This window comes from Condylura cristata, unplaced genomic scaffold (genome assembly GCF_000260355.1).
Source record: "Condylura cristata isolate star-nosed mole 26May11 unplaced genomic scaffold, ConCri1.0 scaffold00011, whole genome shotgun sequence".
In the NCBI taxonomy this organism is placed as follows: domain Eukaryota; kingdom Metazoa; phylum Chordata; class Mammalia; order Eulipotyphla; family Talpidae; genus Condylura; species Condylura cristata.
Genome location: NW_004567112.1, coordinates 1,969,992 through 1,987,626, shown reverse-complemented (window position 1 = coordinate 1,987,626; position 17,635 = coordinate 1,969,992). Strand labels below are relative to the sequence as shown.

Genomic DNA, 17,635 nt, shown 5'->3' with positions numbered 1-17,635 from the left:
TAAATTAAAAAATAACACTCCAAAACAAAACTAAAAACTTTGCAGCCTCCAGATTAATGAAAGTCTTTATGTAAACACAGGTGAATGATAAGAAAATAGCAAAGCTTATATACAATACCACACCTATCTTATTTGCATGGACTTTATCTCATTTCTTAGAAGAACTAGTGACTTTCGGGCCCTCCCTGGTGGTGCAACGGGTTTAAGCGCAGCACTGTGAACCTGTGTGCAGCCACGGGAGCACAAGTTCCATCCCAGGCTGGGGAGTGACCAGAGAGTACAGCAGACCTCCCCTGTCAGCCCACAGCTCCCCTCAGCCCCGTATTTCAGTCAGTCGGCCTGTTCTGCTCCCCACTCTGTCTCTGGTGAAGCCTCTCACCGCCCTAGCACCTCTGTCCTGTACCCCAGCTCTGTATGCACAAATAAATCAATCTTTAAAAAAAAATGTTGGGTTCCTGGCTATAATAAAGACGACCCGCTAAGCTTTTAAAAACAAAACAAATCAAAAAGCCAATCCCAAACATCAATGAAATCAAGACAAATGTCTAATCAGACTCAAAAGTAGAAAACAAACACACAGAAGCTGTTTGAGCTGCAACGCCACTTCCAGGCGCTTCTCAGCAACGGCCAGGGCCGATGGAGACCAGGGGCGCAAGAGCAGCTGGAGCTTGACGGTGTCGTCACCAGCAGGGAGAGACCCCCGGCAGCTACGGGCTGCGGACCCCGGGCCCCCCAGACGTGCCTCCCACCCCCGCCCCATCGCCTCGCGTCCTGGCCACTTGGCGGGGCCGGGGGCGGGTGCCCCAGGGTCCCCCGCCCTCCCCCTTGCTTCGTGCATCATCTAGACAGCAGGTGGGGTGGGGCTGGGGCCTGGCCGGCCTCCGGGCGCTCACCAGACAGTGTTTGCTCTGTGTGCCGTCGCGGCGCAGTCGCGCCTGCCTCCCGGGCTCCCCCGCGCCTACAGCCGAGGGCAGGGGGGCCGGCCACGCGCTGTGCCCGCGAGTGTCTGTGTTTACAGCCGCTCCACACACCTAGAAGCTCCTGTACCAGAAAGGAACACCACGTCCACACAGCCACACACACGATCATTTGGCTAAAATGGCTGGAGAACAGGCGCCCGGCCCGGCCGATGCCGGTGCTCCGCAGCGCAGACGGTGCGGGGAGCGGGGTGGGCGGGTGGTCCAGGGCCTGCTGGCCCTTTCAGGAAGGGACCTGGATTCAGCACATCCCGCCTGCGGAGCGTTCAGCTGCTGTCGGGCTTCCTACCATCCCCAGGCGCCAGCTGAGCCGGGCAGCCTCCTCGCCCGAGTCCGGCCTCCCCAGTCTCTGGCCAGAGGGCGTGGAGGAGGCTTCTTCGGGAAACCAAGAGCAAAGCCCACGCTCGCACAGCGTGTGTGACACGCCACCCACGGCGCAGCTCAGAGCTGGCTGACAGGCGGCCCCGGGCCGGACGAGGACTGCGCCCCTTGGCGCGCCTCACTCCCGGGAAGAGCCACCTGTGGAGACCCACGGCGCGCAGGGGCTGACAGCAGGAAACTGCCTTTCGACCTGCCGCGCACAGCCTCCCCCAGATGGGTTTTCTGCTTCTCACATGTGACACTGGGCGTGTTCTTACTTCAGCTTTAAATGCACTGAGTTCATGCATCGGAACAGACTGCACAGTGTCCAGGAGTATGTTCAAGACACCCCACAAAACCCCGGGCGTTCGTCGCCGTGCAGGGCGCCCCGCATCCCAGGGCCCTCTCAGGACCCCGGTGTCGGCTGTGTCCCGGAGCCCTCACCCCACCCCACCCCCAGCGGGGGCCTTCCCGCTGAGAGTCTCTGGCTCAACTGCAAGCCACTGCCCACTCCCCGTTCATCTGTAGCTTTTCTGACCATCGGGAAACTGCTGGAAATTAGTTTCTCAGGTCTGAGGCTGCTGTCAGGGAACCGGCATCAGAGAAGGAAGAGGTGAAACATCCTCCAAACAACGCCCAGGGTGACCTCTGTTAAATTATTTCTCGGCCCCCACGAAGAAGTGCTTCCTGTGCATTTTGTGATGACATCACCTTAATGCAAAAACCAGATAATGACAACACAAGAAAATTATAGGCCAGTATTTCCCGATGAACTCTGGTGCGAGAACCCTCAACACCACGCGAGCCACCCCAATTCGACAGTACACCACGAAGATTGCACCCCACGCCAGATCACCCCGAGGGCATAGGTAAAGGACTAACGTGTGTGAATCAGTGCAACAGTGGCGAGATGAGGACCACGATAGAGCAGTGGGTGCACAGCCCATCTGGGGAGACTCACCTGCTTGGCACAGCCCATCTGGGGAGATTCACCTGTTTGTGATGAAAACTCTAAACCAGGCACCGGCTTTCAAGCCACCAGCCAATACAACCGTGAAAGCTTTCTCCTTACCATCAGGAACAATGCTGTCCACACCACCTCTTCTGTTTAACTTAGTATTAGAGGTTTTAGCCAACACAATCAAACAACACCAGGACAAAAGGTAAGGAATCCAAAGATTGGCAAATCTCTCGCTCTCTACAGATGACATGATGTTACATAGAGAACACACGTCACAGAAACAGTGACATGATGTTACATAGAGAACACACATCACAGAACAGTGAAGTGGCGGGTCACATCATTAGCCTACAGTGCAGTGCATTTTCATACACAAATGATGAATGAATCAAATCGCAGAATTAACCTAGTCTAACCTAACTGAGGAGACAACGGACTTAGACAATGAAACTCCAAGACATTATTAAAGGATTTAAGTCCTGGCATAAGGAGGTGGAAGGACATTCCACAGGTAGGGAGAATCTACTATCACGATGACGTTTACCTAAAGCAATGTATAAATATAATGCAACCCCCATAAAAGTACTGACGATATTCTCTAATTGAAGAAAAATTACTGACATTTGGAACTATAAAAACAAACCTTAAAAGAAAAAAAAGATAAATGGGGGCCCTCCCTGGGGGCGCAGCGGGTTACAGCACAGCACTAAGAAGCTAAATCTACTTCCGCATGAGTTTGATCCCTGCCCCAGAGCTGACCCACAGGGCGCGGCAGACCTCTCCTGACCCGCCCGCTGCTCCCCTCAGCAGTGGACTTCATCTTTTCTGCCTTTTCTGCTCCCCACTCTGTCTCTGGTGAATCATCTCATCACCCCTGCACCTCTGGCCTGTACCCTAGTTCTGTATGCACAAATAAACCTTTTAAAAAAAAGATAAATGGAAGCCTCATATTACTTGACTTTAAGCTATAGTACAAAGCAACAGCAATTAAAACAATATGGTAGTGCCATAAGCATAGACATGGCTCAGTGGAACACAACTGGATGCTTAGAAATAAATCCACACACTTGTTAATGTACAAAAAAGCAGCTGTAAAGACACAGTGGGAAGGCGCGTCTCTTTAGCCAAAGGTGATGGGAAACTGGAGACATCAATCTAAAGAACATGAAGCCATCACTCGAAAAACTATGACCCGAGAGAAGTACTGTGTACTTCAAGATGGGGAATTGATCAAGGTGTGGCCTAGCCAACAATGGAGTTCTACTCGGCCGCAGAGAAGCCAACGTGCTTCCATCCACAGCAAATGGAAGACCCCCAAGGGAATTAGATGTGCAAAGCGAGTCGGACAAAGACAAGTACTGGATGTTTATGTAGGGGACATTTTGACAAAGTAAACACAGAAAAACTAGGGGACACTGATAAAGGGAGGTCTTGAAGTTGAGGGGAGGGAAAAAGTGTGTATAAGGGATTACAGAAGATATGATTACAGAAAACGTGGATTTGGGGAGGCAAAAAGTTGGGGGATTATGAACACTGTCATCGGAGAAAAATATATTTTAGGATCAACCATGTCCAGATGTCAAAGACCCACAGCCAGGACTGGGCTTCTCCTATGGCCCCTTTTAACCTCTTTCCCTGCCAGAGTGTGAGATGAACGCTGCCCCAGCAGGGCAGGGGGCTCCCCGGTGTTTCTGAGGTGGCTTTTAACATGCAGATGCATGCCGACTTGTCTGTGCCCACCAAGTGTGTTCCCAGAGGGCAGAGCTAGGCCAGAGAGGCCCAGGCTCTGACCCCACACCAGGCGTGGGCTCCCCCAGCAGCCCCGGGTCTTCTCATCTTTCACTATCCTTTCCCTATTCCACCCCTTCTCTTTTCATGCTCGGCTGCGGCTCCTGGGAACTTGGCCACTGCCAGCGAGAGGCAGGTGAATACACTGAGTAGCTTCTAAAATGCAAACAGGATGCAAAGGAAAGGAAAGTGTACTTCCTCGGTCAGGGCTGGGAGTTAGGCTGAGAAGTTGAACTCACTGGGGTGGAAATGGCCCACTGGGGAGGCTGCCCATGGTCGAGAGAAGGAGCTGATGCCACTGTATCCAGGGAAAGAAAAATCAAACAGAGCAGCTGATGGAGGAGGAGAGCTGATGCGAGCCGAGCAGCCGGGCAGCACCCCGTGGTGCCTTCCTCCGTGGCTGTCTGGGTGGCAAGTGTGAGTGTGTGTGTGTGTGTGTGTGTTGTGTGTGTGTGAGAGAGAGAGAGAGAGAGAGACAGACCATGTGGGGCAAGGCAGGGGGACGCCGACATACAAAACTCCGGCCGTGCCAAGTCCTGGCTCTGCAGAAAGCCCGCAGACACCTGTCACACCTGCAGCGCTTGCCATGCAGGTGGGTGAGAGAGCGGGGGCTTGTCACACCTGCAGCGCTTGCCATGCAGGTGGGTGAGAGAGCGGGGCTTGGCCTGAGTCACCTGCCTCGAACAGCTCCACAGGGCCGGCAGCCTGCAGGGAGAGCTGAGTTTTCAGTTACTAATGTCTACAGGGTACGGAGATGGAGTGGAGGCCTCTGCTGGGGTCTGCTTTAAAGCAGACCTCGAAGTGTTTCTTCTGCAAGGTTCCACCAGGGGCAGGGAGAAAGGAGCCAGCAGCAGGTTGCAGCATCTGCCTTGGGTCTCAGTCTCCTGAAGAGAGCCCCTGCCTGTCGCGGCATGGGTGAGTTCTTAGCGAGGCCACACACGCCCCCGTAGACGGGGACCCCTCGGGAAAGGGCTATCGGCTCTGGGCTATTTGAATTTGACGGCAAAATACTGAGTACAGGTTACCTTGATACAAAAAAATAGAGCATCCTAATTTGAATGATTTGGTGGGTTATTTTTTGGGACTGGAAACACTGGTATGCTACTAATGCTACTAATCAATGTCATTAACTTATGTAGAATGTATGTTAAGTCTTCTCTGGCCCCCCCAAATAGTCTCCCAAGTCATATCAAGCAGCAACACTCTGCTTTCTGAGAGCAGGGAAAACTGTGTTGAGGCATGTTCTGAGGGTTTCATCATTTTAGGTGCTGAGCCCAGAAAAGTTTAGGATGTGCTCACCACCTTCCACCCACATCTACCTCGATGCATAAAAATAGAGCATCCTAATGTAATCAAAGGTGGTTTAGCAAAAAATGTGAAGGAACCATCAACAGAGTAAGTTCTACGTGGATCTCAGCCGACAGTGAAAGGGCAGGGAACTTTGCAATCACGAGAGGAATGGAAACTCACAAAAGAAGAGATGAACGCATTTAACGTTCAAAACTGGAATTCTTTCTATACAAGAAAGCTCATAGAAAAAGACGAATCAGGGAACGCATATAAGTTACTGGGAAAAGGGTAAAGCTACTAGGAAATTCTTAATCTATTAGGAAAATACTCTACAAATCAATAAGAAAAACTAGGAGAAAAAAAAAAAAGGCAAGGATAGAAAACAGCAGCGGCGGGAAGCCAGTGCAGGCAGGAAGGGCGCCCGCGGCCAGGCTGAGCACAGAGACACCGCGTCAGAGCCTGGGATTGGCGGGGTTTTACCGTGCAAACCTTGGCTTTTAAAAAACTTGTCTCGACAGCTGATTTGCCAGCACACTGCTGGTTAACAGAACTACAAAAAGAGCTTCTAGTATACCAGTCATCACGGCAATGTCAAGAAATGAGTCTGCACAAGATGGGATAAGCACATTTTACCTGATTCCTTTTACATATGCCAACACAGAAAACGAGAAAATTCATCAAGCAACTTGTGTTCAATTTTGAAAATTATGCCGGAGGGTTGAACACCATCGTGACCCTTCTGAAGTGACTCTCATGTACCAAAAGGTAACACTTCTACACATCCTAAAAGGAAGGAGATAAAGGAGCCTAAGAGGAGGCAAAGTTTCCACATTCCACTTGCCAGAAAATATCGATATTATTACTCCGTGACAAGTTGTGCACATATATTGTCACCGCTGGAGTAGCTGTGCTTCACTCGGGTGATTTTGCCCCCAGGGAACCCCCAGTGTTTGCAGACGAGCTGCTGACATCCAGCTGGAGGAAGTCAGGCTGCTGCCCCATGAGACACGGGCCGCCCCTGCCGCACATCCCCAAGGCTGGGAACACCTGCCCTAGAGCAACCTCGCACAAAACCACACAAGACACAGCCTGAAAAACAAACCACCACCAGAGAACAGGGAACACTGGAGCAATGTTCAACGCACTGTTCAACTAGGACTTCAAAAGAGGAGTAAGCATGATACTGCAAACATCAGGAGCCAACAAGACTGAAAGAGGAACTCAAATCCTAACATCCCCGATTATATGAAGTGTGAGCGGCCCAGACAACTCCTTACTAAAAGACACTGACCACCAGCATGCATGAAAGAATCCGCCTCGCCGAAGCATTAGGACCCAGGTTAGCAGTAAAAGGCTGGGAAAGACACACCATGCAGACGCTAGCGGAAGGGAGACTGGAGCGCATCTGCACGTCTGAGATAAAGCACGGCGTAGAAGGCCCGCAGCCAGCAGAGCGGAGGAGGGCGACGCACCTGATACGCGGCCACCTGGCGTCCACAGCAGCCTGACTGTGCCGAGGGCAGCGGTACGTCAAACACCAAGAAGGGAGAGGCGCCTCCCGTTGGAAACGATGGCACCCCCTCTCGGGAATGGACAGTACCACTGAGCTGAGAGAGCCCGAGACTTTCTGTCTCACACTGACCAGTCCCGGAATGGGAGTGCTGGGGAGGCGGCCAGGCTGTGACACTGTGGGTGACCACGACGCCACAGCAGGAACCCTCAGTGGACAAGCCATTTTCCAACCCCGTATTTCCACGGCTAGGGATTCCTTTCAAGGGACTGTTAACTGGTTCAAAACGAACATCTAGACAAGCATAGTGGAGTTAGCTACATCGCTAAGTAAAAGTTAGATACCTACACGTGCCCGTCCGTCGGCACATTCGCCAAACATTATAGTCTCACACAGTGCTAGTATGAAAACATCATTTTTAAGGATTTTTAATGCTGCTGCAGTAAATGGGCCTGTTTTTAAGGCCCCCAAAGAGCAGCATGCAAACCAATGGACATACTAAAACACACCAAATCATCAGAAGAAAATAAAACGGTAGCAATGAGCAACCACCAATGACTCTCGCTTTGTTTTCACTTTATTTTTCCTCCCCCGCCCTCCACGTGAAACGATGCCGCGCTCACTATCATCCCCAAAGTGGCTGGCGCAGTTAGTAACAGCGCCCGTGCCATTCTCCGGGGTCAGGGTGTGGGCTGCTGAGCCCACCCATCATTCTGGACGCGAGCCAGTCTTGCAGCCACACTGCCACTAAGCGCCGTATGAAAGCTGGACGTGGGTGACCTCGTTGACCCCACCCAGAGCTGGCCCATCTCCATTTACAGAAGCATCAGAAGCTGAGCTGCTGGCGGGTCTCCCTGGTGGCGCAGGGCTAAGTCTCAGCACCCCGGCTCTTGCTGCATAGTATTTAGGAAAAAAGAAGCGGCAGCAAAGCTGCCAGCCCAAGCACAGTCACAGCGAGTAGCAGACCTGAACTCTCCCGCCGCGGCGGCCGAGGGCCTACCTGGGCTTGCCGAAGGGCGGGGTTGGCCGGAAGGGGCCTGGCGGGGACGCTGGGAGCGCGCGGGGCGTGCGGCAGGGGCAGGAGCACGCGCTGAGGCGAGCTGGGCGCAGGGAGGTCAGGGGCGGTGAGGGGCCCACTGATGTCCACGTTCTGACCCTGCGGGAGCCTCCTGGGATGGTCCTGCGGGCAAAGCAGACGTCGTGACGCAGTTGGCGCAAAAGCGTTTCTGTGATCCTCAGGGAGAAAGCCAGGCTGGCACGGCTGGGGCGGGGGCACCGGGCAGCTCAGGGGCCAGGAGCCGGAATCTGTTGTTACGGATCCCAACTTCAAAAGCAGAGCCGGCGCCCACCTGCCCCGCCTGGGGGAGGGAGGGGAGAGGCCGACAAACCGAGGAGGCACTGAGAAGTGGCCACCCGGGTGCAGACAGACCAGATCCGCAGGAGGCTCAGAGGCCGTGAAAACGGGGCGCCCCCAAGATGGCACCCGTGCTGGCGGGGCCCCAGCCCTGCCTCTCCCTTTCCTCCCTAAGAGCTCATGGGGGTGTAAGGAGCCCACAAGCTGGCAGGTGTCCCCACCAGGAGGCCATGGCCATTAGCCAGTGATGAACAGGAGACACCCCAGGAGTCCCCGCCCCCCCTTCCCGCCACCGTCGTCGACCTGCTCCAGAGGCCGCGGGGCCGCAAGCCCGCTGCTCTCGCCGCTGAGTCCCAGGCGCGCCACTCTGCGGCTCTGCTGACTCACGCAGGGCGGAGCGGACACCAAGGTCCGCTCGTCCTCCTGCCTGCGGATGGGCCTTCGGACCCTTTCGGGTCTCGGGGCTCACTCACGAGGCTGCTGCTGCTCCGGCCCACGCCAGGCACCCCCTCCCCAGGAGCCAAGCTCAGAGGAGCAGCCGCCTTCCAGTGAGAGTGGACCCTGTACTATCCCCCGGGAGAGTGGGAAAGGAAGCGCCAGAGGGCGCCAGCAGGGGCCAGGTTAGGGCCAGTTCTCTGAGATGGCCGCTGGGCCAGAACTGCTCTGGGTAAGTCTTAGGGGCACCCTGGGGGTGGCAGCGGTCCAGAGCGGTGACCCAAACCCAGTCGGCGGCACCCTGAAATCACAGAGGGGCTGAGGGTCACAAACCCGCTTGGGTAGTGGACCCGAGGCCCTGAATGTGGCCAGTCAGGGTGACTGGAGGCGGCAAGCTCACTGCCCTGCCCGCGGGGACTCGCCCACCCACGCCGGCCCGGCAGTGCCCCTGCTGGCCCGAGAGGCCCCTGCTGGCCCGAGAGGCCCCGCAGCCCGGCCGCTGGCCGCTCCCAGGCAGCCCCCGGTGACTCCCACGCTGGGCCCTTCTCGCGTCTCCCACTCACCTTTGCTGCGCTGGAATGCGGCGGCTTTCGCGTTAGGCCTTGGCCGAGGGGGGCGAGGTGAGCCTGACCGGGCTGGGGGGCTCCGGATGGCCGGGGCGGCCGCACACACCTGGGGGGACACCCCCGAACGCCATCAGCTCTCGCAAGGCGACTCTTTCTGTGTTCAGAGTCACGCTCAAAATCAAGCCGCTGATTTTAAGGCAGTGGGGTAAACACGCAGAGGTAACGAGCCCCTCCGAGAGTAAAAACGGACCCCGGGCCCAGCGGCGAGCCTGTTAGGTCCTTATCACTCATAGAAGCACAGCTTGGTCTCACCAGGGAGACATCTGGCACAAAGCTGGCATTTCAGCCACGATGTCTTTGAAGCTATCTGGGTCAAAAGTGAACCCATCTGGTGAAAAAACTCCACATCCGTCTTGCAGAAAGTGCGTGTAGGCGTGAAAACACATCAGCAGAGCCAGCACTGCCCCCGCTCGTTTCTAGAACCTGCGCAGCTGGAGGGGACAGTGACGGACTGGGCTGGCAGGGAGAGTCTGGCCTCTCCCGCCCCGGCGAGAGGCGACTGCGGCGCGCCCTTGCCAGCCCGCTGCCCGCCCAGATGGCCCAGTACCTCAGCTTCTCGATGGTGGTCTTCTTATGTGTGAACAGCAGCCGTAGTAAGGTCTTCCTCTTGAGGTAAACCACAAGTCCAGCAGCGACAAGGCACAGGACGGTCAGCAGAATTCCGATAGTCAGCCCTCGGTTATCTGGAACGAGAGTCGCCTGACTCGGGGGGGTGACAGTGACGCGAGACCACACAGGGGCACCGGGGCGACACCAGGGCCAGCGCCCGCTGCCCAGCCTCAGGGCAGTGGTCGTGCCAGTGGGCTGCTCTGGGGCCCGCTGGCACGAGCCTGGTCTGGAGGTGGGGCCCACGTGCAACAGGAGGGGCGGTGGCCACAGAAAGCCACCTCTGTAGAAGCCCGTCCGACCAAGTGGTCTCCCACGGACGCCTGCCCGGCACCATCACGGCAAAGCGCCCACCCTCCCTCCTCGGCGGTCACTGTTTCCCTTTTTGGGGTTCTGGGTTTCCCTGTCTCAGGCTCACCGCGCAACGAGATGCCCTGGCCGTGTTTCACTGTCAGGGACTTAAAATCGCCCTCTGGGCCGCTGCCTGTGGCTGGCGTCTGCTTGCTGTCTGGACGCCCGCCTGGGTCACATGTGTGCGGGAGCAAGGGGCCAGCTCACCCCCAGGGGTGTCCGCCCTCCACCCATCCCCGTTTGCATCCTTCAGCGGTCAGGAGGGGCCATGGCGGGGAAGGCCACTCTTGGCCCGGGGCCGACCCGGCACCCACGGGGGGCCCGCCTGCTGTCCCCGGCCAGCGGGGCCTGTCGGGCTGCGTCTCAGCCCAATGCAGACCGTTGGCTCCGATGGCGTGATGCCAGGGCAGTGCCGGCTTCCCGGTCCCAGGCCACACGCTCCTTACCTGCAGTGCACCCCCCACCACGTGGGCCCCCTGCCCCGGGTCCCCCCACACCTGGCTCCGGCCGTGCTTCTGGTCTCTCCTGGACTCTGAGCCACGGATACTAGCTCCTCACAAGCAAATGCCTCACTCTTAAACGAGTCAGTATATCCAAGTGAACACTCACACGCCCCCAGATGGGCGGCTCCTCCCCTTAGCCGGCGCCGGTTTCCATAAAAGGCAGTGGCCTCCCTCCCCCGCCCCAGCTCCTGGACCAGAAACCTGGGCAGCGCAGCGACTCCCGCCCTGGGCCTCCATGTCCAGCTACACCGTGGCCTCTGGACCCCCCACTGCCCACACTCTTCCTTGCCAAAGGGCCTGCTTGCTCTGCCTGCTGCAGGCAGGGCTGAGGTGGTGACCATGGGCTCTCTGGGAGCCATGCAGGGACACGTCCGCCCTCGAGCAGATGAACCTTCCTCGTGGTCTGGTGCAGAGGGACCTGCCCCACCGAGCCCTGCCTGGCCTGGGAATGTCGTGTTTGTTGTCATGGAAATGATGGTCAAGTCACGGAGTTACGGCAGGGCCCGGGGACAGGTGAGGTCCCTGCAGCAGCCTGGGCCACTGCCTGGGTGTCCCTGGGAGTCCCGGGCCAGGGCGATGCCCACCTGCCCCCCAGGGTGCCTGGCGTTCACGGCATTTCTTCGTCTTGCTTCTCGCACTTTAAGCACCGTGGAAATTTGCCCCTTAATCGCCTGCCCAGAGCTCAGAGCTAACAGCCAGCACCTGGAGGCCAGTCTCGCCTCAAGGCTGTCAGGGCGCTCAGGGTCCTAGCCCGGCCTGGCTGCCCCGGGGGGAGACAGGCTCGCTGCTCTGTCTTGGACGTGCCACTCTGGGCGGGTGCCGGCCCCTGCGCCTCCATATTGGGGACAGGCAGTGACCAGAGACCGCGGGGTCCTTGGCACTAGGCGGGGCTACACCAGGGGCCGGTCGCCACGACTGCGGCTCCAGCTGGGAGCGGCGCTGGGGGTCTTCAGTGCGGCCCCGTAACTCGGAGGGGCTCGCGGCTAGCGGGCAGCTCGCGGTCACCACGCCCTGCCGCCCACGGGGCGGCCGCAGACGAAACAGCCCGAGTCCCGTCAAGCTCAGGTGTGCCTGGGGGTCCCACAGGCCCCCGCTCAAGAGCCCCCACCAGCGGCCCGCGGCCCCAGGAGCTCAGGGCGTCTGCCCCGCCCACGCCCACGCACCTGCTTGCCGGCTGGGGCCGCTGTCCGTGCTGCCCCCAAAGCCAGCCCGGTCGCAGAAGGGCGGCGCCCAGCGGGCCTCACAGTGGCAGTGATTCCTGTTGTTGCAGACCTGGCGGGGACACGGGGAGGAGGCCTCAGAGCCTGTCTGCGGAGTCTTGGGGCCCTGCAGGGCCGAACCCTGAGACACCAGCGCTTGGTGCCAGCACCTGCTTTTGGCCGAGAGTGGCCCCACGGGGGCCTGGGCTGCAGGCGGAGGCCCTCAGGGAGGCCGGTGGGGCGGCTCCCGGCCATGCTGCCCGCCCCGAGCTCCGGCTCCCCAGCTGCAGGCAGTGGCGAGGCCGGAGAGCCGCGCGGGATGATGGGACGGCCCCAGGTGTGAGCCGTGAGCTGGGTGGTGCTGTGGTCCAATCAGCCACGGGACTCACAAGGTCCAGTGAGGCCTGCCAGGGCGGGGGCGGGAGTGGCATGGCCCCTCCTTCCTGCGGAGCCCCCGGGGCTCCCTGCCCGCATGCGGGCATCGCCAGCCAGCCAGGCTGTGACCTCGTGAGTTGACCTGGGGCGGCGGAAAAGGTGCCCAAGCAAGCGGGGGGCTTCGCTCTGGGCCGCCCGAACACGCGTCCTCCCTGGGAGCCCAGTGCACCGTGGGGGGGCTCCAGCGAGCCCTTCCGCCCACCTCGTCACCTGGGCGCGATGCCCGTCTGCGCGATGTCCGTCTGTGCGAACCAGCGCAGCGGGCGTGGGGGCAGGCGTGCGGCTTCTGGGACCATCAGGCTGGGGACGCGGCGGGGCGGGGCGGCTGCTCACGCGGGCAGGCCCGGGGCACAGTCACGGGCAGGGAGAGGGGCTGCCTGGGGACCGCCGTTACAGGGCCGTGCCGGTGGCCTCTGCGTGTCTGCGCTGCTGCCGCTTACAGGGGCCGGCTGGGCCCCCACGGGGCGCCTGAGGCCTCAGCCCGCAGCAAAGTCTCGCACACGTCAGGGAGTGGGGTGCGAGGTGCGTGGGCCCGAGGAGTCCGGTCTGCTGGGAACCGGCCACCTGCCCATGAGAAGCCCCCGCCCAGCCGCCTGCGGGTCCACGCGCAGGGCAGGAGTGAGTGGCCAGCCGCAGCCTGACCCCCCAGGTCTGGCGCCTTCCACACACTGTTTTGTGGGGTCTCCCCACAACTTAGCCACGTGCCGGTGACGCGGCTACCCGGAGTCCGCTCCACCCACCCAGATGCTATGGGGCTCCCCAGCATGCCGGGGGGCCGCAGGGCGTGGGAGAGCAAGGAGTCCAGGGCCCCCACTTAGTCCCGCTCCCGGGGCGTCACTCCTGCTCGGGGGTGGCCCAGGCTGCTTTGCCAGAAGACAAGGAGGCCACAGTGGAAGGAAATCCTTACAGTGTCCCTTTACGTCTCGAGTCGCCTGCTCAGTCAGTGAGCCCCGGGAGGCGGCACCCCTCTTCTAGGGTCACGAGCCCCCCATTCCCACAGAAGAATAGTGAACGTCTGCAAGGTTTAAAATGAGAAGTCGGAGCATGGTGTCTATAGGATGGTTTTCAGAAAAACAAACGTGCTACTGCGCCCGTCAGGAGGGGCAGGGTCCCCCGGAGGTGACTGAGCCCATCAGGAGAAACAAACCGTGCCTCAGAGGATTACAGTCCTCTCCCCTGAAGCGGCTCTGAGCTGAAATAACGGCCTTTGGTCAAAGGCCACTGCGTGGACTCGAGAACGGGCCAGCAGACCCCTCCCCCTGGTTTGATTCCTTCTGGAAGTGTCTGGGTTCAGGGCTGTTTGAAATGGAAATGCGGAACCCTCCCGGAAGGAAGGGAGGAAGGTCACTGTTACAATTACTCCGAAGCCCACACCGCACCCTCCTTTCTTAAAATCTCGGGATGTCAATTTGGAAGATAATTACTGCGGTCTGCTCTTCTTTGGTGAGTAAAAGCCATTTCTTTTGCTGCGTGAAGGTCAAAGGAAATGACTGTCTTCAGGAGGAAACACCGAGAAGAGTCTGTTGTACAGCCAGGCATGGCCAGATCTTAGGGGAGTGCGCGGGCTGTGTGGGGGAGATCCCGGCCTCGCCCCTTACCCCTCTGCCGCCACACTGCCCGGCGCACTCCAGAACCCCGAAGACGCTGATGTTCTGACAGCGGCGGTTCAGGCAGATCTGTGGGGGAGAAACAACAGCCCTCTCAGGCCCTGCAGCCGGCCCCACGCGCCGGGGCTGGCCGGCGGCGGGCTCTGACAGAGGAAGGGACGCTCCGAGGCGGGGACGCACCCCGGGGTCGGTCAGACGCCCCAGAGGGGCCTTCCCGGGCGGGGGCAGCAGAGGGGGGCTCTCTGTGAGGGCTGTGGTGGGGGAGACCCAGCGCGGTCAGCGGGACGGAGGACCGGCCGGTGGCATTCGCCGAGGCCCGGCGGCGGCTGTGACCCCCGCAGTCGGCCGGCCCGGCCCCCGGCTCCGCACCGGCCCCGCTCTGGTCTTCGGCCTTCCCCCTCGAAGCTCAGTGCCCAGCAAGGCTTGCGTCTCCGCTCACCTATCTGCTCGGCCTGCGGATCCTGCTCGCGGCTTCCCGGGACCAGGGCTCGCGGTGCGAGGGCCCCGGGGCGGGATGGGGGGCAGCGGCTCACGGCCACACCAGGCCCGTGGCTGTGCTATTGCTTACGGAGAGAAAGCCCAGGGACATTTGGGGGAGACTGTCTTCTCGGGGTGACTCCTGGCCGCAAACACAGCACATTTTGAGCCTTGTATATGAACACGACCGAATTCTCTAACCTCTTAGCAATTCAGCCAATCCTGACGTTACCACTGATTTTTCCATGACTTCTTAGCGCTGGCAAAGGAATCTACATATTCCAGCTTTGTTTTTTTCCACTACTAGACGCAGGAGAGGGGGGAATGGGAGGTCCTCGCGCAGGGTCTGCACAGACTCGGAGGCTGAGAAGCCGGGGGACGCGTCTGAGAGCCGACGGACCCGCGTAGCCACGGCGACGTGGCCCAGACAGCCAGGCGTGGCCGAGGACGCGGCCGAGCCCGCTGAGCCCATCAGGCCCCCCAGAGGCAGTGACCGGCGGCAGGCCCGGGCCGGTGGGGGGCGTTCGCCAGGCTCAAGGGGCCAGGCCTGCTACCGCTCATCGAAAGTCACAGATTGGTGGGGGCAAAGGAAGAGTCCGGCCGGGGCTGAAGCACTTTCAGTCACGCGGCCCCTTCCTAAGGGCCTCGCCGGTGCGCGCCAGGCTCCCGACGCCCTCTGAGAACCGCGCTGCCAAGCACGGCTGCGGCCCGGGCCTGGCGGGGCTCGTCGCAGGCCAGCAGCGGCAGGAAAACGTCTGGGTGCTGCGACGAGACAGCGGGACCCCGGAGGGCCGAGGGCAGAGGCGGCTCCCGGCCAGGGCCAGCGGCCCGAGCACCCTCCGGCCCAGCACAGCTCGCTGGTGCATGCACGCCCAGGGCTGGCCCTGGCCATTCAGCCTGTGGTACACACGTGTCGTCCTCACGGCGAGGCCCGAACGCGGGGCTCAGGGGACACCAGAGCGCTGGGCACGCCCAGTGACCGCCCCGCTGCCGCCAGACGCGGCTGGACAGAAGGGGGTGCAGGGGGACCCTGTGGGCCTTCTGCTCTGTGACCGCCATGTGACCGCTGCGTGAACAGGGGCCGGCAAGGTCACGGGGGCTGACCGGTTCTCCTAGAACACGAGCAGTCCCTGACCTGGCAGAGCAGCGAGGAGTCGGCGAGCAGAACGTGAGCCCCGTTTCTCCCCTTCGTTTTCATTTTTAACTTCTAAACCTCAAAATATGCGTCCTCCCTTCCCCCTGGCCGGCTCTGCCCTGTCCTCCCCTCCTATCCTGCCCATCCTCTCCAGGTGAGACCAGGCCTCCCTGACTCGCTGCTCCATTCCCAAAACAACCCAGAGGCAGCGCGTTTCCTTCCTAAGTGACTTCCTGACAGGCCCCACGCGCGCTCAGGGTGAAGGAGGGGCTGTCAGCAGGAAGCTGGGACAGGAAGCTCAGTTTCTCCCACCTCAGAGCTCAGCCCAGGACCTAGACTTACTCACTTTCTCATCTAGATGCAAAGAACTTGTTTCAGAGACCCGCTCTGGGGAGCGGTGCACTAGGAAAGACCGCGAGGCTGTCCTGGACGGCAGGCCCTCGGCGGCCCCGGGCGGGGCCAGGAGCAGCCCCCCCCACCCAGGAGCAGCCCCCCCCTTCCCCAGAAGCAGCCCCCCCTTCCCCAGGAGCAGCCCCCCTTCCCCAGGAGCAGCCCCGTGCCTCACCTTCCCCTCGGCACACTTGGTGCCTGCGAGCACCAGCCCGGGGTCCGGCAGGTCATCGCCCAGGTACACGTGGGTCCCCCGGCAGAGGATGCGGCCACCTTCCTGCAGCGGGATGTTCGTTTCTATGGAAACTGCGTTGGTGCCAATGACAGGCCGGCTGGCACCTCCTTGACACTGGATTTTTCCACACTGAGCGTCCCTGGAAGGGCGAGAGCAGAAGGCCCGGAGCCGGCAGTCTGCAGCCGCCCCGGGTGGCAGGGGGGTGCGGCGGCGCGGGGCGCTCCCTACCTGGCCTCGCACTTGGCGAAGGAGCCCGTGGAGTCCTTCCCGCAGTTGCCGTAGGGGTCCCCGGCGGAGTTGACCCTCTCGAAGCAGATCCCCGGGGCCGGTTTAGCGCCTGCAACAGAAGCCACGAGCCCTTCACCTCCTGCAGGTGTCTCGAGCGGTTTCCTTGAAAGGCACTGGGCCTTGAGCTCCAGGGGAGATGTGTCTGCGCCCCAGAAATCACAGGTCAAGCAGCGAGCGCTCCCTCCTCGGGCTCCGGCCCGGGTGGACGGAGATGAGGCCTGGTGCTGCCCAGCCAGGCCTGGGCCCGCGGCTGCGGGAAGGAGACTCACTCCCTGTAACAACCCCCCCTGCAATGCCGTGAGGCCGCAGCAGGCAGGCGAGGGGCGGCGAGGAGCGACTAGCAGGGAGGCAGAGCAGCAGGGCGCCCGCAGAGCCCGGCCAGGCCCCAGGCGCAGGGCTGAGCCCCCCGAGGCCACAGAGGCCAGTCGCTGCCCAGTAGGAGGCCGAGGTCTGGCAGCAAGTGTTTTTAGCACATCTCCGGCCGCCAGAAGAGCGAGCAGGTAACGGCCGTGCGGCCCTCGGCGAAGAGCGAGCAGGTAACGGCCATGCGGCCCTTGGCCGGAGTCGCGGCAGCTGCGGGGGGCTGTGGGACCCGGAAAGGGCCGGCCCGCCGCGCCCCTCCCACACCCGTCCCGTCCAGACGCTCCCTCCCATTGCCCGTGCACCTGCCACACCTGGCCCAGAGCCCTGCCCCGCCCCGCCCTGGGGTCCCGCTTGCTCTCCAGGTGACAGGCTCTCTGCTCCCCGAGACAGCCCCTCTCTTCCCTCCCACCTGCACTGACTCACATCCCGTGAGCAGACACCACGGTTGAGGCCACCGGCAAATCAAACCCAACCCAACCTGGCATCGTGGGCTGAGGCCGGCCGGGTTCAGCCACTGACGTGGCAAAACTCACTCTGGTCCCGGTGCTCACTTCCCCAGGCTGCTTTTAGCTACTTTAGAGGCGCCTCCCCGACACCTCGATCCGGGCGCACCCCCACCAGACACAGCTCCCCGGCCAGGGGAAGGTGAGGTTCCTCGGCTCAGGCGTCTCTCACTGCTCCAGTCACCGTCTGCCCACATCGCTGATGCCGGGTCCCCGCCCCCCGTCCACTTGCTTCTCATCAG

At 60.5% G+C, this 17,635-nt stretch overlaps 1 protein-coding gene across 1 annotated transcript in view; it reads right to left on the bottom strand.

Annotated features, from left to right (window-relative positions):
- Positions 1–17,635, bottom strand: part of ADAM12 (ADAM metallopeptidase domain 12) — a 178,226-nt gene that overhangs the window by 4,014 nt on the left and 156,577 nt on the right. Inside the window, 7 exon segments of the mRNA XM_004680953.1 lie at positions 7,887–8,066; positions 9,239–9,347; positions 9,849–9,984; positions 11,925–12,033; positions 13,994–14,071; positions 16,180–16,378; positions 16,468–16,576. Coding sequence (XP_004681010.1) covers positions 7,887–8,066; positions 9,239–9,347; positions 9,849–9,984; positions 11,925–12,033; positions 13,994–14,071; positions 16,180–16,378; positions 16,468–16,576 — 920 coding nt within the window.